Raw genomic sequence first — 20,930 nt, forward strand, 5'->3', positions numbered from 1 at the left:
CAACAGCTCCCTCTAGTGGAGGCGCTTCAGCCAGCGGTCGAGTGGACAAGCAATTGCAAGGCCCCGCACCTCCGATTGGCACGGTTGGCAACGTACGGCGCGAACAAAGTTCAAACACACGTTTGCATTTGCCATCGCAGAGTCTCAATAGCCGCACTGCAGAACGCACGAGCATTCTTGCCAATGATGCCACTTCGGAGCAGGCGGCGATGTTGTGTAGAGCACCGCGGCCCCACCGTGTACGGCTCTCACTCACGAACATGTGCGTGGCCATCCGTGGTTCTTCCACCGCTGCGCGAGGGTTCCTTGACCACGCTTGAGCAGCGCGCAGGACAGCTCGAGATGGCGAAGACGCGGAGCACATACACGTGGGAGCACGGACGTACACTACAACAGTGGAGTTTTGCCTGGGCTACCCTCCGTTGCTCACAACATAGCCCCATTGCCTCGAACACCGCTGCCCTATCGATGCACCGGTGGTCACCAATCCCATTGACTATCCCGCCTCCGCACCTCCGATGTATAGCACGATTGGCTACGTACGGCGCCAAAGAAATTCAACACACATACACGTACGCACATTACAGTCTCGGCCACGCTTATTACTGTATATTCCGACTTGCGATGAGTTAGGACGCACAGACAACTCGATCTCTCTCATCACTTCTTCGCTTAGTATTCTGTCGTCGCGTGCCCGTTGATTGCCTATAGGCGCGCTCGCCTTCGATCAGAGATCGTGCCGTGTACGCGCGGGGAGCGGTGGCGCAGGGGTTAGCGCAATGCGCTACGAACACGCCGACCTGAGTTCGATTCCCCGGCCCCACGGCTCACGTCAGTCGCCAGTGATATCTCGATCTGTTCTGGACTTCTCTTCTGAGTTTTTTTTTGGCTCAGAATTTCGTGTAAGCACCCCGTGCGGTGTGCGAAACCATCAGCACCAGGGAGACAAAGGCGGACGTGCACGTTGCTGGTCGCAGCAACCTCCGTGCACCGTACAGATCTTGATAGACGCTCACGAACAATTCTTGCCCCAGAAGTCAGTCTACAAAGGCTACGCGGGGCGTCTCTTCGTCTTCTCTCTGCAAGCTTGTGCGAGGTTGTGTACATTCGAGATTGTGTCTTCTTGCGTGCGTGTGAGTGCTCATGTTTGCACGTGTCTGGAAGTTTGCCTATGCACTCGAGTACATGGCTACTCGCGATAGAGTGAATTTTGCCCGCACGTGACCGAGTGTGCGTGCACACAAGTGTATCTGCGTGCGTGCGTTTGCCAGCGTGCGTACATTTTGCATCAGTGATGCGTGTGCATCTATGCGTGCGTATAATGCACGTCTGCATGTATGTGTATGTGTGTTTGTTCATGCGATTGATTGTTCATGTGTGCTTGTGTAGAGGCACGTACGTGTGCGTGCACGTGTGTGTCTGCGTGGGGAGCGATAACAAAGCGGTGAGCGCGCTGCGCTGCGAACCTGGCGCCACGAGTTCGATTATTTGAACCAGTCCTGGACCTCCCCAAGGTATGCTCAGCCTCAAATGAGTATCTCGTGCGATGTGTTCAAAAGCATCGCCACTATGTAGCAGATAAAAGCGGCCGGCATTGGTGCTGGCCACCCAACCCCTCGTGTGCCGTGCTGGTCTTCACAGATGCTCGCTAATTGCACGTGTCCCAACAGTCTGGTCACGTTATAGGGAGATATTTATCTTTGTGTGTGAGTGCGTGCACGAGTGCGTGCGCACATATGTGTGTGCAGTTGGGGGGAATTGCCCTCCAACAACAACGGAGGGCAGAGGAGCGACGCTCACAACAACGAGCGGAGCACAGGGCGGATAAAACGCAGCAAGTTGGCACAGGTGGTACACCTGCTAGCCATCTCTGTCGCTCACTCCATGGCACCTGGGGCTCTCCCGTGACCTCCTCCTGCCAGCAGCGAGCCTTGCACACTTCACGTGGCCTCGAGGTGCACATAGCCTGACACAATCGCTGTGGATGCGTCACCGCCACTTTGTGGCGAATGGCTGCTGTTGTTGTGTGTGGGTGCGTGTGTGTGTGCGCGCGTGTGTGTGCGCGTGCGTAGACGCGTGTGCGGCTAAGATGAATGAGCGTGGTCTTTCAAGCGTAAAAAGGGGATCGTGTCTCATTCCGGCGGTGATTGCAGAACATCTAGAGGGAAGGGGGCGGGGGCCATGGCTGTATGAAGAAGGCAGGTAGGGAGGGATGGATCAGGGTGGGGGGGGGGTGAGCATTGCGTTGGGGTGTGGGATCCACCACGCTGCGCACACACCATGGGGGAAGGAGCGAGGTGGGTGGGTGGGTGGGTGGACGGGCGCGGTGTGTGTGTGGGGAGGGAGGGGGTGGCGATCTTTGGAGCGCAACAGTTTCGCTGCGCGGGGCACCGCACGAATCGTGCAGCCGCAGCAGCAGCAGCGGCAGCGCAATGCGGGAGCTCAGGGCGCCGCGGAGCGGGCAGTGAACCCGGATCGTTTCGCAACAACGACGTGCGTAACAGCAGCCCCAACCAACCGCATCAACTCAACTCCAAAGTTTCGCGGGAAGAAATGTTGTTGTTTTTTATTGGGGGGGGGGAGGTGGGGGAGGTTTTTGTTGTTGCCTACGATAGTCGTTTTGTGATGGGTTGTTTTGTTGTTGTTGTTGTTGTTATGCGCGCGCTCGCTCGTGTTGCTCTCGTCGTTCATGTTGCGCATTGCAATAAATATAGACTCTTACATAACATAACAGGCGCCTTCTTTCTGTTTTGTTCTGCGGTATAAATAATGAAGGAGGAGGAGGAGGAGACGACGCCGCCGGTGTAACTTCATCTCTGCTTGTGCGCGGCGCAGGAGCGTGAAGGAGGCGCGGGCGGCGTGGACCGGCTCAGGTGTCCCGAGTGCTCTCCCCGGAGCGCGCCGCATCCCTCTCGCCCTGCGTCATGGGGTAGCGGCTTTCGCTACGGTGGGCTACTCCAACCGCCGTCGCCGTAGCAGCAGCAGCAGTAGCAACAGCAGCAACAGCAGCAGCAACCCGTTCCATCTTCGCTGACGTCTGTCGCCACCGTCGTTGCCGCCACCGTTGCCCCCTCTACCCCGGGGGGCGCCGAATTCGTCCGTGTGATGTCCCCTGCCCGAGTGCGGGGCCGCGCAAGCGAGGAGGGGCGGGCATGGGCAACAAGCAGACGATCTTTACCGAGGAGCAACTAGACGCCTACCAGGTGAGCACCCCCCCCCCCCCCCCGGCAGGTGATCGCGATAGCCCCGCTCACTACTCGAGCGTCGTTGTCACGTCGATGCTGATTGTGGTGATGGTCACATTGTGAATGTTGTGGGCTTCCTCGCCGATACACACTGAAGTAGCGACTAGTTGTGTTCACGTGAATTGTCTGGGTCGGGTGGTGATGGGTTAACGACACATTTATATTCACGCGAACTTAACCCAAAATGTATTTACTATGTATTGATTATGATGATGATTGTGATCATCACAACAATGACGCTGACGATGATCACGAGCATTATCTTTTGGCGCACTATGGACACATCGTCAGCGGCAGCAAAAACAACAGCAGGCACAATCCTGACACTTTTACCATTATCCTTTGCCATGGTCATTATCATCCATCTCTGGACACCACCATCATCATCACCGTCGTCAACACATAGCCCTACACCGACATCACGATCAGCACCATCCGCATGCATCACACCGTGGATCACTCTTGCCAACCAAATGTTCTATTCTCATTCGTATTGTCGCATCTCGTTACGGTCATGAAAGGAAAACGTCCCAATTGTCCCAAGCACGTCGATCAACACCGTCACACAAAACAGCTGCGCAAAAAAACCCACCCGCACTAGTCGACCCTAAACAGAACGCTCGCTCTGCAGGTCACACCAATAAAACGGGGCTCCTACCGCAGTTGCGTTGAATTGCTTGACTGATTTTTTTTGCCAACGTTGTCGAGTACATGACAGTGAATTCGCTCGTGCAATTCCTATTTGGCACGGCGTGGTGAATAATGTGAATCTCTCCAGTACGCCGCCACTTTGCGGTGTAGTTGTGATGCGGCGGTGAAGTTGAAATTCGGTTTCCGAGTCACCAATTCAAAGCAAAGCCCCCCCCCCCCCCCCCCCGTGTTCCTGCACAGACTTTTGATTCGCGTTTAAATACAACGGCGAACTCCAATGACCATATCACCCGCAATTCACGCAATCTCGTCAGATTTCGGCAGCTATAAGCAGGGATGAGCCTGGATAGTTATTGGTTGGGCAGTCACCAACAGGTGTTCTCGTGTGCGGGGATAGGTCGTGTTCCATTGTTGTGCGGCACTATGTTTCTATGCTCACACATCTACTTGTCTTAACCAACGTGGCACTGAGCAGTGTGGTGAGCTATGGTGATATCACCTCCACGACCTGCATGGTCTGGGGCAGACCTCATTGAGCAGTGGATTGACAAAAGAGCTGTACAGTTCCATACTTACATATACACAAAAACCGTCAGCCTATTGGATTTCTGGTGGTGAAACAAGTTGTAATGCAGCATTTGACAAACCCCAACTGGTTTCAACCTTTTGAATCTCATCTGCAGAGTGCAACCTGATAAATAATAGCACCAGACAACGCAGCAGCATTTAAATGACCATTGTCCTGCTGACACATGCCTTTGTTCTATGATCATAGATGAATGATTTTCGTCTGTGCGTGTGTTCATGTTAAGTATATATGCCAAAACTGGTGTGAATTATCTCACTTTTAATAAAATAAAAAACTTTCTAAATGCTGCCATGGAGCGTACATAAGTAAATTAATTAAACTCCATTATTCCTTCATCTCCATTTCAGGGCCCTGCCATTTAGAAGAAGTGCCTTTGCCAATAACATTTTGCAAACTGGCAGCGTTTTCCTCTGCTGCTTTAACTGATGCTGCTGGATAGAAATAGTCCAGGAGTCCAGCCATTCGGCTGGTGGGATAAAACACATTTTATTGTTTTATGTGGAGATATGAAGATGATATGAGACATATCAGAGGGTGTCAAACAAATGGCTGCATTACGGGATGAACCAAAATACCATCGTCAGGCAAAGGACGTTGCCTCTTAAAAGTCGTAATGCTCAGAGGGGATGAGATAGCAACAACCCCTAACGGGGTCTGGAAGCACCGGGTACCCCACAGCAGCAACTCTGCCACACCACCCATCGCAACACACGGCTAAGGCGTGCGGGATATTCCGAATCTGGGAAGCTAAGCAGATATTGAGCCTGGTTAGTACTCGGATGGGTGACCGCCAGGGCTTTCCAGCTGTTGGAAGCTTGGGGGCTGCGAGTTATCCAGAAGATGGTCGTGCTGAGCGTCACCCCTTGGATGCGTGGATTTTTTCCAGACTTCCCTCCGGTTTCCCTCCACATGAAGACGAACACTCACGAATGGAATTTGCCAACCATTCTCACGTGAAAAGTCTTCAGACTGAGCGAGGCTTCCTGGGCAAATCAATGGCAGCGCCAAGGCACCAAATCTCACATCTGAGTGAAATATAAAAGTGGTCATTTAATAATGATAGGCCTGATTCCCATTACATAACTACTGTACAGTGTCAGGTCACTCATGTATCCTTGCAAAATAATCAAAGAGCACTCATCTGATAAAACATTTTTAATTTAAATAGAACAAAGTGCAATAAAAAAATATAAAGCGTCCAATATCACAGCATAACAACGAATCACGCGAGGCGTTTTTTGGCAGTCACTGTCATCTGTAGTTCCCTGCGTAGTTGCATTTCTGAGGCGCACGTGAATTCTCTTCAATGCACTTGGTTTCGCTTTGCAAATTGTTAACGTTGGACTCGTTCTTTTTGTTTTCGCCTGTGCGCGTAAACGCCCGCGCGCCATCGCGACGCTGCTGGCTAATTTCTGAACCGTTCTCTCGCCCTTCTTTGTGTCGGCAGGACTGTACGTTTTTCACAAGAAAGGAAATTCTCAGGTGAGTGCCCAATTAGTGGGAAAGACCCCCCGCACCTCCTCCACCCATCGTAACGTCACGTCCATCTCTCAAGCCCACCAACGTGGTGGCTTCATTAACGGCAGGCGGTGTCCACACCTTTGAAGATAATTATCACTGCTCCTGTAGACGTGGGCTTTAAACGCTGTCTGTAGTAGAGTGCAGGCAGGTCCCGTCGTGCACAACGGCGTCCGATGCTGCACCGGTGCGTGCGCCAATTGGTGAATTGGAAGGTCTAGTGTGGTGGGATGAAGTGTGGATTTTCCCACCTCTTCCCACCTTTTAAAAAGTCGCACTCGTTATACACAAAGTGCTTCTTGCCACAAATGGACCGCAATACCTTGTTGATCATCGCGCATGAACCATCACGCGAACTCCGGTCATCCTCGCAGTGGCTTTTGGCGAACCATCGAATGAAGACGGTCACTGCATCGCGTGCCTTCAAATGCCATTCTGCGGCCGTCTGGAATGCTCTTCCTTACGATAATGAGAAGCCACTGGAGCTATGCACTTTCCAATCATCTACGTTGAAAACAAATTTCTTTAGAACTGCCGTTTGTGTCTAGTTTATTGTCCTTCCCCCGCACCTCCGATTAGCACGGTTGGCTACGTGCGATGCAAAGGAAGTTCAACGTGCATGCATTCCCACAAGTCTGGGCAGTGTAGAAGCCAAATACCTTCAAGAGGGGCTCTTTAGAGCTCCCTCGAGCGGGATCCCTTCCGACAGCAGTGGCGTGAGCAAGCAATTGCAGGGCTGTACCTTTATCTTTAGGGGACATGTTTCTCATTTGCAGTGACTCATGTGTACGTTTGTGATACCCATTAGGTGGTAACTTTGGCACATCTGTAAAGCTGGGTAAAAACGAGACGTAATCGATTCGCTGCAGAATATAGTTGATTAAGCTCATGACACTTGTATTGAACTCTGGATGTGAGAATCAATGATTTACAACTTGTGGATTATCTGGAGTGGTGGCACAGTGGTCAGAACATTGCCGTTTGAACCACTCAACCTGATTACCGGTCACGGCTGTCATCAGTGGTGAGTGATATCTAAACCAGTCCTGATCACCCCCTCCTACCAACTCGCGCTGACCAATTTGTGGCGAAGTATGGTCAAATAACCCTCATGACCACATGGTTGGGAGGGCCTTCATCCAGTAGCAGCATTGACAAAAATGGCTGCACATTACATCGTCTATGAACAGTATACACGAATGTAACATAAAGATAAACACAGTGATCAAAGTTTAACACGCAGCAGGCTTCCACGACTAATAGCATCCATAATACCGTTGTTTTTGGGTTAGATCGCATACATTTATAAATGTGTCGTTAAACCCGCCACCACCCAACACAGCCAACTAGTAAGGTTTGTAGCGTAAACAGAATTTGCCAATTCGTTACGAGTACAGCAACACCGGTGTGTTGGAGAGACAAGCCACAAAACTTACAAGCTGAGTACGACGTTTTGCGTCATACTCAAATTGAAGTTGCTCACAAATGTTGTCATCACATCTACCACTCGATTTAAAGAACGAAACAGGAGGATTCTCTACAAATCTGGCTATCGCCTGATGGAGGGGGAGGGAACGACAACGTCATCAACGATAAACTAATTTCGATTTAAAGCTTTCGTGACTGCAGGGATTCATCTTCTCGGTTCTTTTGGTAAAGTCACGTAGAAGGGAAGTAATAAAATAATAAAAATAATTATATTATATTATATTGTATTATTTTATTATGTTATATTTTTATTATTTTATTACTTCCCTTCTACGTGACTTTACCGAAAGAACCAAGAAGATAAACTAATTTTAAACAAGTGGTGAACGCTCAGCGATCGTGCATTCTGCTCTGGCTCGTGTAAGGAAAGGCTGCGACGCGCATAGCTTCATTGGTTAATCGTCATCTTTTTGTTACATTTTGTCGAGCACCCTCCAACCAACATTAGTTTTACTTGACTATGAACATTTGCAAAACAGTGGGGGGGGGGGGGGCTCACCCTCTTCCAGCCCCCTTCAGCACTCGTCGACGCATTCGGGAAATCCATAAACAAACCCAGAGATTGAAAGCACAATCCACGGATCACTGCAAATGTTGCTCTCCGATGCTTTTCAATCCACGTGGAGTTAGCCGATCCGGGTGACTCGGGGAGGATGCCTGGGGGGCTTAAGCGAGGGTTTGTCCTTGCAGACCGCCTCAATGTGAGACATTTTCACCAAAATAGATTTTTGCAATTGCACACTTTGACGCCAAAAAAAAACCTCGTAACTAATAATTCCTGGTCTCCGTCCCGTGTGTAATAATTCCGTGTTAGGCCTTAAACACGACAGCACAACACAACTGGGAGCGTGATTGTGCAGATATAATACCCGGGCTTTGATTATTTTTTTTGCAAAGAAAAAATAAATATGCTTTTAGAGTCGTTTAGACGGGCCGAGTCATATCGTTTCCGTTGTGTTTGTAAAGATTTTTTTCCCCCATCAGAGTGTGACCACGATATTACGACAACGATTTTGGCTAGGGAATGTCTCAGCCTCCGTCTGTCAAAACATGAATTGAAAACAACAACAAAAATCAATCGAATCTGACGAAGCAAAACCAAAGTCACGCATTGTTGACTCTCAAAAAGCGAGAACATGTTTTCACTGCCGTGGTATATACGTGGTTCCCACAAACCTCACCCTCAATCACAGCGCGCGACGCTCGCTAAGACAAAGGCGATCAAGCGGTTGAATCCACGTTCATTCGACGCGACTCCTCCGACAACACTGAAAGCCTTGCCTGTCCGCACGTTCAGAAATCCTCTCTCGGCGTGTATGCAATTCTCTCTTCTCCAGCGCGTGCTGAACAAGCGGCGGCCGCTATCATTTCCGCGAGTTTAAATTATTCAGCGATGACAGCAGCAGCAGCGGCAGCAGCAGCGGCGGGGTCAAATTTCCGATGAGGGCATCGCACTCCGCTCGCTGTTCGTTGGGACAAATCCCCGTGGCAGCGCCGGTCAAATGCGACACCAGGGCGGGTCGAACACGCTGTGCGGTCTGGCGCTCTGTGCAAAGCCGTGCGCCAGCCGCACCTCCGATTAGCGTGGTTGGCCACGTACGGTGCGAAAGAAGTTCACCATCATACAGACACACACGCACAGCTGAGGTGGCCGAAGACACCTTTATGCGAATAATTGCCGCGACAGCCACTCTCGTAGGGGCAACGGATGAGGGTTCGTATTTTTAGGGCGCTCGCTTCGATGCCTCGGCCACTCAAAGTGCCTTTTGCATCAAAATCTCATCTCGAATATTCCAAGGCCTGCTGCAGCCTAGACAAGGGGACCCCCGAGTGGCAGCTGTCCCTGTGCGCCACAAGGAGCACGCCGCAAGAGCGTGGTCAAACCTGTGGGGCTCAGGGAATTGTCTATGCGCTCGTCACCCCCTTCTCGCCCTCATCGTGATGCCCACGCGTGGCGCATCATGTGCATGCCCACAAACAGCAGCTTTGGCCTGTGTGGGACACCCATAGTGTCTTACTTTATTGTGCGAAACGCAGTTAAGTGCCAGTGGAGAGAGTTGAGCTTCAGTCGGTTACAGCCCAGTCAGCACGCGACGTTGGCATGTGGTTAGAACCGCTGGATCAACGTTGGCATAACGTTCCATATTTACTGGCAGTACAGCAAGTAGGCTGCAGACCTATCTGCAGGGCGGAGTCAAATGTGAGTGTTATCCCCTCGTAGATCTGAAGTTGTCTCGGTTACTCCGATTTACACGTGGCAACAAACGTGACTCAAAGTCGACTAAACGCCCAGAGCAGGATCGTTCTGATGATGAAAGAAAAAACCCGCTAAAACTTTGATGCTTCCCTGGACAAACGCTACAAAGTAATACCAGCCACAATAATCACAGACACGACGACGTCGCTCAGTCTGGCAGGGCTGTAAGTGAACTCAGCGTCGAGGTAAATGAAGGTGGAATGATATGTTACAGACGCGTGTTGGATTTCAGCCATTCTCATTACATCATTCCCCAGCCAGCCAGCCAGCCATGCCCCCCCACCCTCCTCTCTCATTGCCAAAAACACGTTGTCCTGTTTCTCGTTAGCTGCTCTTCCCCGCACGTGTCCACAGAATAAGCGCAGGGTGGACGCGAAGTTTTGTTCTCAACCCTTGCCTCTACAAGCAACAACAAGATTTTAAAGACGGGAGGTTACGGACTTACCTCCCACCCTGTAGGCCAAATGTTCGTATCGATGAAGACCTGAGTGTGGCTCTCTTGACCAGCAGCATCTGATAATATAATCAGACAAATGTCAGCTCCGGTCGGTGAGAAACTCCGTCGTGTGGTAAATAAAATAGAGGCAGGTTTGAAGATAATCGACCGGTATGCTAGCTTTTTTTAAGTGAGCCTCTGTTTCCTGTAGGCATGTATTTATGCACGTTGAACGTCTTTCGCACCGTACGTAGCCAACCGTGCTGATCGGAGGTGCGGGGAAATGACAACAAACTAAACACAAAAAGCAGTTCGAAAGAAAAGTATTTTTCAACCTATATTTAAAAGTGCATAGCCCCAGTGGTTTCCTAGTTTCGGAAGGAAGAGCGTTCCAGACGGCCGCAGAAACGCATCTGAAAGTGCGCGATGCAGTCACCGTCTTTGTTTGATGGCGAGCCAACGTGCACACTATCTAATGCATGTTAAACAACTCTTCGTGAAGAGTGCCGAATTACCGATCTCTCCTCAAAATGGTACACATCTGCAAGTTGATCTTGGTGAGCTGTGTGGTTAGTTTCACGGTGATTGGTTTCGGGTTTTCGTTAGTTTTCGTGAAAAAACAAAGTGAAGTGCCCTCGAACTGACGGACACACGCAAAGACAGAGATAATATTTCCCAGGCGTAGCAATAACTACTGCGTATTATTTGCCCGCACCTTAAAACTGCTACATATCAGGTGAGAACATGTAAATATTAAATTCACTTCCTAAAGAAGCTGCCAGCACGTGCACCAAAACGTCGGACGACATCATGCCGAACGACACACGGTACAAGCACGAAAACACAGCACAGAGCAAACATGTCGAACGGACGATCCGTGCCAATAATTACGGCTCACGATGCTGAAGCGCTCCTGACGAGAGGCTGTCAGCCAGGAGCTCTGGACGATGACTAACGTTCAATTTTCCTTTTATTACCGCCGTCGCTTGATTAAGGCCTCCTCGCAATTTTGTGCAAAATGTCCCAAGAAACGCTGACGCAGCCGCGGCCGCGACGGTCTGTGGACGCTATTAATGCGATAATCACTTCATTTCCCCGCGCCAGACCGCGCCGCAACAAACACAACGCTTTTACACTATGAGACGTTCTTTACCAGTGGCAAAATATAGTAATAGGTTTTTACCCTTTCAACTGGTACACAAACTGACACCTTTATACAAGGGATGATGTTTGCAATAACTACAACACAAGCAGTCAAAATGCAAACAAAAAGAAACAACTCTGATAATGATAATGATATGCACTGTCCTTGAAGTGTATTGGTCCACACCCGAGACAGCTTTTCTTAGAGCCTAGTCTCCATTGGTGTTGGACAAGATGACGCCAAAAGTTGTTTCTTTTTTTTGCATTTTGACTGCTTGTGTTGTGGTCATTGCAAACATGATCCCTTGTATTAAGGTGTCAGCTTTTTTTTACCAGTGGAAAGGGTAAAAACCTATTACTACTAAACACAAAGCTCTCCTAATCATTTTTAGAGAGTGGAGTCGGGCCACTCTTATTAAGGCAGAGATGTGGCTCGGTTTGTTGCATGACGAGGCTCTAGAGTCTAGAGCGTGAGTGCTCGAGTTCACATCCCAACCCAGGGTGGAGTGGAGGCAGCCCCATATTCAGACCCAGCCTGACTGGGAAAGTTAATTCGCGTTTCTTTTTTTATGAGGGACGTTGTTTAGTATCGGGGGGGTTTTCACTATTTTATTTTAGTATTTTTCACTGAGAATGTTTTACTGGATATTCTTTACTCTTTGGCTCTTTTGTTAAAGTCACGTAGGTATAACATCTAATCAAATAAATCACGACGTTTCGGGCGCAACACAAGCATCCGTCATCAGGTGGGAAAGCATGGCCTGCTGCCCGAAACGTCGTGATTGATTTTATTTTATACCTACGTGACTTTACCGAAAGAACCAGAGTATGGATTCCTGCAGTCACGAAAGCTTCAAATCAAGATTGTATATTCTTTGTTTTAACCCAAGGTTGACAACACAAAAGCCATATATTCGTTCTCAATGTATACGCATGTGCGTATACATTCACATATGTGCACAGGCATGTGAGTGGATGAATAAGAATTCTTGAATTAATAAGTAAACCAATTCATTATCTCATTATTACCTAGCTAAATGTGTGAGTGAGTGAGTGAGCGACCGAATGACTGTGTGGGGAAATGTGCGAGCGGGTAAATGAGTGAGTGGGTGAATGAAGAGTGAGTGGGTGAATGTTTGAGTAGGTGACCCAGTGTGTGATGAATGAGTGAAGGAGTGTCTGTGTAAATAGTTGGGCGGATGAGTGTGAGGTTAAACGTGCGAGTGAGTGAAAGTGTGTGCATGTGAATGTACGAGTGAGTGAATGACCAGGCCAGTTGGTGAGTGAGTGAATGAATGAGAGGTATAGCAAGTGAGCCAGCAAGCCATTTCTGCCCTCCAAATCTTTGCACCAGGCGAACCCGCGCGTCCGCCTTAATCGCCCGTGTACCGACCGTGTTCGACCTGACCTCTGATGACCCAGCGAGGATGCGCCGCTGAAAATGGGCTTTTGATTTAACGCTGTCCTGATTCTCGCTGCTCGGTGAGCGAGACGCGCGTGGCAGGGAGGGCTCACGAGGGTGCACACAATCCATTGGGGCACAGCGGCAATCCTGGAGCGCTCATTCAGAACGAAGTCGCAAAAACACGGCCGGGTCTCACCCACCCCAAGATCGGCATTGCAACGGGGCGCGTCGTTTGTTAGTTACGAGCTGTACTACCCGGCGTCGCCCGGGACTTGGATCCACCACGCCCGGGCCGCCTTTGTCTCCCCAGTGGCGATGTTCACACGCCACAGCAGTTACTCGTTTGAGGCTGAGTCGACCTAGGGGAGGGCCCAGGAGCGGTTGAAATAATCGTCACCGGTGGTGGCCGTGAGCTGGAATCGAAGTCGGGTCGTCGGGTTCGTAGCGCAGCGTAGCGCTAACCACTACACGACAATGCGTTACGCTTCCACGTGCGTGGGTCACGTGACAAATGTGACGTCACTGCTCACTTGCCGTGCAAAAAATAAATGCATTATTGAGCTCACCCCCCCGCCCCCCAAAAAGTGTATTTTTATCATTTGTGCATGGTGTACAGTCTGGAAAGTACCCACATGGCAAATTTCCAGTTCGTTGCATGCCGGGAAGTACGCTAAACATTTTGAACAGACACACATATTCACAACTTTAACTTTTATATAAACGGAGATATAAATGGAGATAACCCGTCCTTTCGCCAGCCAGCACCGAGCGGCGCGGTGAACTGTGGCCCAACAACCACCCGCACACCCCACCCCCTTGACCAAAATGCGTGGAGAAGGTCTCCATCCAGCAGTGGATTGACAGAGGCGTTAAAAAATATTATTATTTCGTAACATTCGGTGGGCTTTGTACACTTCATAGGGGCTCCAGCATCAGACCCCATGCAAGGCGAAGTACTTGGTTCATCGAGGATGGGGATCGTCGCGTATTTGTAAGTGCTTAGCGCGAGACTTCGGGCAATGGAGCACTTTAGGCTGTGAGCCTGCCCTGTGAGTGAAACCAATCAACCTCTGCGCAATAATGTTTCGGGCCCCAAAAAGAAGAATGGTGTTGATATTTTTGTAATTTATAACCATATACCTGAATGCCAATTTTCATAATGTCATTCCTTCTAGAACATCTCTAATATGTCCACAAGTGGCTCACCCCACCAGTAGAGAATGCGTACAATATGTTCTACATGGGTCTCACCTGTTAAATTAATCAATGATGACTCTCTATGGATTTGCAACTTATAAAACCCGACATCTCAATGGACTTTCACCTGTTGATTCAGTGTTTAAAAGTAAACATTTACTGGGACATTCTCTCCCCTGTTCATATTTTTTATTCTATAGAATACACAATGCCTATCAAATTATCTCGAAAGGCTCTCACTTACCTACATAGATAACGCAAATACATTGATTTAAGAAATAACCTCAATGGACTCTTGCCAGCATCACGAATAATTCAAATCTGTAAATGACGAGACACCCATCACAGCAGAATGGGATTCGCACAGTGTAAATGATACAACCCTCTCCATATATGAGGCTCCCAGAGGCATATGCCAGCAGTGCACGTTGATTACTGTGCTGATGAGCCCTAAGAATAATGAAACCGGTCCACAGTTGTCTCTTTGTTTCACTGCTGCCTGGTGGGAACGTGTTTTTTTTTTCTCATCTTCATGAGTCGGCGGTCGAAACGATTCAACGGTCACACGTGCGGTTATTTTGAGCTCATGGCTTGCATAAGGCGCATCGCTTTTGTACACACAATGCACATCGTTCTGCGTGGTGAAATCAATTCAATGAATGCATTAACTTGAGCACGTGGACTGAAGGTCTCACATGCAATTAAACCACAGTGTAGGAAGTCCACAGCCGTTGTCCTACGAATGGACTGGTCTCTGTTATAGCGACGTGGAAATTTTCACCACTGGCTCTGGACCACCAAATGCACGTGATCATCTTCACGTTGTCATAGACGACAAGTGACAGTGATTTCGTTCGGGAAAACTAATGAACAAAAACGAGAATCAACATCACGATCCATGGACAGATAGCCCATACCACTTTTCTCTTTCTTGTGCCAATATGCTCAAGTAGTGCAAATGTTTCTGGCACCGATCTGTTATGTCGTCAAGCCTTCTCTATTAGGTCTGCCTCTCTTTCCAGTTCCTTACATATTTCCGAAGAACACACTTTTAAATGTTCCTGTTGTTGTCCATCCGACATATATGTCCAAATAGTGCCAGATCCTTCTCATCACTGCCTACAACAGATCTTCTTCTACGTGCAACATTTTTTCTCACTTCAATGCTGGTCCAGCTTCGATGCAGTGATCATTATGTAACGAGAGAGTTCGCAATCCACACGCGTCTCCGTGTGTCTCGCCGCAGGTTGCACGCCCGGTACCACGAGCTGGCACCTCAGCTGGTGCCCATGGACTACACCAAGGAGCCGGACATCAAACTCCCGCCGCAGCTCATATGCAACATGCCCGAGCTCAAGGTGATCAGTGGCACGGCGGCCTTGCACTGTGACCCCAACGCGACCCGGGTCTTGTTGTTGTTGTTGTTGTTTGCCTCCCCGTGTATCTCTATTCACGAGCAGGTGGTCAGAGGATAGATGTTTCCCCAGAAATACTTGTTCCTTGAGAAACAATAATTAGTTGTTCCCCACGGGAACCACTATTTAGGGAACGTGAATATTTGTACCTCCCCTTATTTATTTCAAACAAAGTTACCCTAACCCAGAACGTTAACCTCAAATCGGAACAAGTGTTTGCTGAATTTCGATTTAAGGCTTTCGCGACTGCAGGGATTCATCTTCTTGGTTCTTTCGGTAAAGTCACGTAACTTGTCACGTGACTTGTCACGTGACTTTACCGAAAGAACCAAGAAGAAGTGTTTGCTGGTGGGAACAAATCGGGGGACATAATCGGCGACAGCGATGTTTGTTTTCACCGTGAGCAGCAGCCTGTCCTCTGGGCAGGATGAGCATTTTTCGAAATTACGAACATTCATAAAACTGTATTGCATGAGTGACCTGAAGCTTTATCCGGCGTCATCTTCCACCACCTGGTCACATTTGACATCGGGGCTACCCAAATCCACATTTTGTTTGAGTGACCTTCGGCCTCCTTAGTGTCTGTCCACTCACGCCACCACCCAGTCACCGCTGCCCTCTAGTGGTGGCATAATTGCAAAATTAGGTAAAATGTTTACCTCGGACAAATGTCAAAGGTCATGCGTAGCTCATCATCAATGCCATAGATGTTTGATTACTTCTTGTCAGAATGAGCCCTGACTCGACTCTCTACGATAAAAGTGCTGTGACTGACATGCAAACGACGTTTCTTATTCGGATGAATGTATACATGGCATAAGCTAAGCAGGAGGGAGATTGGTTCACAACTGGATGGGAAACTTCCTGGGAATACCAGGTGTCCGTTAATGATTGGGCTGTTAAGTGGTCTTAAATGGAAATGTAGCCAAGTGATTACTACATTTTATTGCAGAAAACCCACTTTCATTAAGTTTAGATACATTAAATTAAATGTGAGTATGCAATTAAATATATTATAATTATTCCCTGTCTTTGCCCAAGAAAGCATCAAGACTCTTCTTGACGATGACTGCACGGGGAGATTTGGCTGATTCCATGAATAAGCATTTGGCTTTATTTAGGGGGAAAAAACAAGGTACTTGGAAGAACACCCAACATACATATGAGGGTGTAACACTCAGAGGTCTGCAGAGACAGATTCAGCAATCCATTGCTGTATTTCCTGACCGGACTTACATGCCACGGCTACGCTACCTAGCATTGCCAGGCAGTCTCCCATACTAGTACTAACTAGGCTAAACCATGCTTAGCATCAGTGAATATTCGGCACATTCAGATCAGATGCATTCAGGCTGATTTGGTGGCAACGATCCACACACGTGGGGGGAGTGGCGTGTGTGACTGATGGATTGAAACGCAAATGCGGTCGCAGACTCAGTGACAAGGTCATTTCCACAGGCACGCCGTGCCACGCTCACCCATGGCCTTTACATCGTACACACGTCGCAGCCTGATTGGCGGTCTTTTTTTTATTTCACCGACGGACGTAATTAAATTGTACGTTCCTTTGCATTAGTTTTAAACCTAAATTCCCATTTGCACTCTTTCCAAATGTTACAACCAATTGTCTTCTCGCTTGACTGTAAACAAGGGCGTTTGTTTTCATTGCGAGAATTTCTCCCGTCGGCATTTTCGGTGTAAACGTCGAGAGACGGTTGCTTTGACAAGGACGGTGGTGGCAGCGACGACGGGAGGGCACGGAAGGGCATCGCAGGGCGTGAACTTAGCGCCCGCGTTTCTCCTGCGGACCCGAGTGTAACTCATAATGGATTGCCCTCGCTTTAGCCCAGTGGGTCCCCCTGTGGAAAGGTTACGGTGAAGGTTAGAAGAGTCTCCGTGTTTTTTTCCTTTCAACGGCAGGTCTGCAGCTGGCTAGCATTATCGTTTCTGAGAAACACAGGGTGAACGAATGTGCCGTTGAAAATTCTCTCGGCGAACGTTAATTGAAAACGTGGGATGCCGCGATATCGGTGAGACGTGGAATAAGAAGGAAAACTACGAGGCAAGTGGCTTCCAGCATTAAGTTGCCACCGCTGAGATCCTGAGTTAAAATCTGGGCTACAACCACCAGTCAGTAAACCAGGTTTCCAAGTGTAACGAGCTGATGGTCTTAGCTCAATCACCAATGTGTGCACAACAAAATATCAAATTAGTTTATGCATCATTTAAAAAAAAAATTGTTGTCAAAAGAAAATCTGTTGGTTTTATTGCCAAATTGAAATATATATCTTCACCTGAGGACGGCTGCTTGCGTTGTGGCCGAAACGTCGTGAGAATTATTTTATTATGTTTTATTATTATTTTATTATTTCCATTCTACATGATTTTACCGAAAGAACCAAGAAGATATATTAATATATGTACTGTACGTGTAATTTGCATTTGGGAGTCCACTACTTCATGAGGCCCTCCTTATGCTAGGCAAATCATGGGAGTTATTTGACCCTACTTCACCATACTGGTAAATGTGGGTTGGAAAGGGTGGGGAGCATAGACATGGGAGCATATAATTACTGTTCAACTATATATTTTGTTGCACTGCCCTTGGCTGTCCACCACTTAGCCCTGCAGACTATAGCACCATTCATGAATAGTGGTCACTCATACAAACATTATCCGAGCCCATCCATACTTAACCTCCGACATCTTGTGAGGTTGGGTGCATTCTGGGTGATTTGGTCAATATTTTAAAATTCATTAGCATTCAATTTACATTAGCATGTAAAAACAATCCAGATTATCACACTCTGCCAAGTAAAAAAATATCAACGGTCAATATTGCTTCAGAATTTGCCTCTCTGCCTTTGCAAAATTGTATGGAAAAGGTAGTTTAACTCAGTGACAGGACACGAATGGATGAGAGACGATTAATGGTAGGGAAGAGAATGAATGGGAGGAGAGAAGTGAAACGGACCCAACTGCCTTCTCCCTCTCGCGTGTGACCAACAGGAGAATCCGTTCAAGCTGCGGATCGTCGAGGTGTTCAGCGAGGACGGCTCGGGGAACCTGAGCTTCAACGATTTTGTCGACATGTTCTCCGTGTTCAGTGAGATGGCGCCCCGCGAGCTCAAGGCCTACTACGCCTTCAAGATCTATGGTGGGCGTTTGATTCCAGCCCCACGATCCTATCGTGTCTCACGCTGGTCCCACGGCTGGGATAATCAGGCACCCCTGCTGTTATCATAATGCCGTTAATTCACTGAAAGATGCTTTGCCATTTTGCTCATTGCTCGATAACCCGAAATAGTTCGAGGATAAGCAATTGCACGAGAAATCAGCAACTAAAATATTCCCTTTTCCAAAATGGGAGATTTTTTTTTTTTAGAGGGCGTGACCTGAATTGGATAGCAGCAGTTTGAAGCTTCATTACCAGAAATAAGAACAGGCAGAGAGGTGTGCTGCTCACACGTAGCGGGAAGGCACGACTCCCATCCGTATGCCTTGCATGCATGTCATGTGACCACCAGAATGCATGTACAATGCTCTCGGGCCTTGTCGTTAATGATAAAGAAATGTGTGTATATATATACTTGAAATTTACAGCTAAACCCACCGTTATAGCATTTCAGTGACATCATGGCAATATCATTCCAATGGATTTCAATCCAGACATCACAGCAGTCATTTTTCTTTTTGTGTTCCCCCAAATACAACGTGTGACGATAAAGGCGTGTTAATGAATACATGCCCCTTACATGGAATATTGCACACAGCAAAACAACACGTGACTAAATTATTGTTACCGATAGACGATTTTACAGAAATCTACAGAGACAGGTAAATCAACAGACTATGAAAGACATCAGTGTTTTATCGATGGATGAAGGAAATGATGGATGGACACACGTCGCGACGTCTAAGATTTATAGATGGAAAATATACGTATACAATTATTTTATATGAATATTGCATTTTTTTTTGGCGTTTAAAATATGCGCTGGAGCCGCGTGATAGACAGTGCTCTCCGCAGGGCATTTCTAATTCGGGGATTTTTTCCTGCCACAATTATCACATTTATCCATATTAACTGTTCGCTGGCGACACGCGGAGAATTTCAAGAGACTCCGCGCGTTCGCGCGATTCTTGGCCACGGAGCCGATGGCCTCGGCCCGAAGGTTCGGAGCTTCGCGACGCGTCCCTCTCCTCTGCACAGCGACGGCGATCCTAACGACCGCAGATTTATCCTCGTCACGCTCAAAGATTTGCCGACGTCTCTCAACAACACCGATTTCCAATCCGTACAATTTCTGCATTCTTAATCAGTGTTTACATTTTCTAAATGTGTCGGTATTATGTGTGTTTCAATTCAAATTATCTTCTTTATTTTATTTTTAAGCGTATTTATTTTAACTCAGATCTCGTGTGTTTTACACCCACCTACGATTAGCACGGTTGGCTACATACGGTGCGAAAGAAGTTCAACATACATACATGCCTGATAATAAAGTTAATTAATAGTTTTCAGATAACCCATAATTGTTTATATTTGTAACAGGACCCCTGAATTAGTACCGTGCTAATGGCTTAACAATCATATCTCCCATGCAAGGCAATGCCACCGAGTTCATAGAGGACATTGGGCTGTGAGTGCCGGTTACAATCTATAGCTAATGCATAGATACGGGTTCATGTTGAAACTCAAATTAAACAGCCCTTTATCAAGCCACAACTGCATGAAGGCATCCCCACGCCGTGCCAGTCACGGGGGTTGTTTGACCATACTTCACAATGCTGGTCATTGTGGGTTGAAGGGGAGAGGGGCCCCCAGGAATGGTTCGGACGTCGCTCGCCGCTGATATTTTTGCCGCGGCCAGGTATATTAACTCCGGTAAATTGGATAGAGCACAGAGTGATTACGTGAGAGACAGTCGTTTGGCAGGTTGGGGCTTTTTCATATTCGAAGTTTCAAGAGTCGTCCGTCCTGCGAGACGTTACGCACGCAACGGTCCATCCCCCCACCAAGCTGCCCGAGCGAATCGGGCGCACGGTGGGACGTGTGCCTCTTGACAGCGCCTCCTTCTCCCCAAAGCAGACTTCAACGCGGACGGCTTCATCTGCAAGGAGGACCTGGTGGTGACGCTGAACAAGCTGACGCGCGACGAGTTGGCGGAGGAGGAGGTGACGCTCGTCTGCGACAAGGTGGTGGAGGAGGCCGACCTCGACTGCGACAACAAGCTGTCGTACGCCGACTTCGAGAACATGATCTCACGGGCGCCCGAGTTCCTCAGGTTGCTCGCGCAGATTATGGAACCCAGCATCTCGGCGGTCGCCACACCGCACGCAAACGCGTGTGTGCATGCGGACACCTTTGCGGATTTACACCGGGGCTTTAGAGGCTTGAGCCCGGGCCTTAAGGATTATTATTATTATTTTAGTTTTAAACGGCTTTATAATGGCTGAAACGCAGGATAGTAGCACGATGATAAACCCTCCAGGTTATATGGTAGTTAATGCCGTTGCATCTCTGTTCGTATTACTGCCAGTTATACATTGAAATTTACAGTTTTGTTCACCGCTTTGATGTAG

General features: G+C 48.3%; 1 protein-coding gene across 4 annotated transcripts in view; it reads left to right on the top strand.

Moving 5' to 3' along the window:
• The window catches only part of LOC133343804 (calcium and integrin-binding family member 2-like), a 24,524-nt gene continuing 3,594 nt past the window's right edge, over positions 1-20,930 (top strand). The window contains exons 1-6 of one of the 4 annotated variants that reach the window (XM_061553653.1): positions 1-92; positions 2,836-3,203; positions 5,933-5,967; positions 15,176-15,287; positions 18,354-18,501; positions 20,437-20,882. In XM_061553653.1, coding sequence (XP_061409637.1) covers positions 3,153-3,203; positions 5,933-5,967; positions 15,176-15,287; positions 18,354-18,501; positions 20,437-20,804 — 714 coding nt within the window. In that variant the 5' untranslated portion in view covers positions 1-92; positions 2,836-3,152 and the 3' untranslated portion in view covers positions 20,805-20,882. Of the gene's footprint in view, positions 93-2,415; positions 2,494-2,775; positions 3,204-5,932; positions 5,968-15,175; positions 15,288-18,353; positions 18,502-20,436; positions 20,883-20,930 lie in introns of those variants that run through there. The other 3 variants (XM_061553652.1, XM_061553651.1, XM_061553654.1) reach the window with 3 other exon arrangements.

Source organism: Lethenteron reissneri, chromosome 18 (genome assembly GCF_015708825.2).
Source record: "Lethenteron reissneri isolate LAM-NWPU_2019-01 chromosome 18, ASM1570882v1, whole genome shotgun sequence".
Lineage (NCBI taxonomy): Eukaryota > Metazoa > Chordata > Hyperoartia > Petromyzontiformes > Petromyzontidae > Lethenteron > Lethenteron reissneri.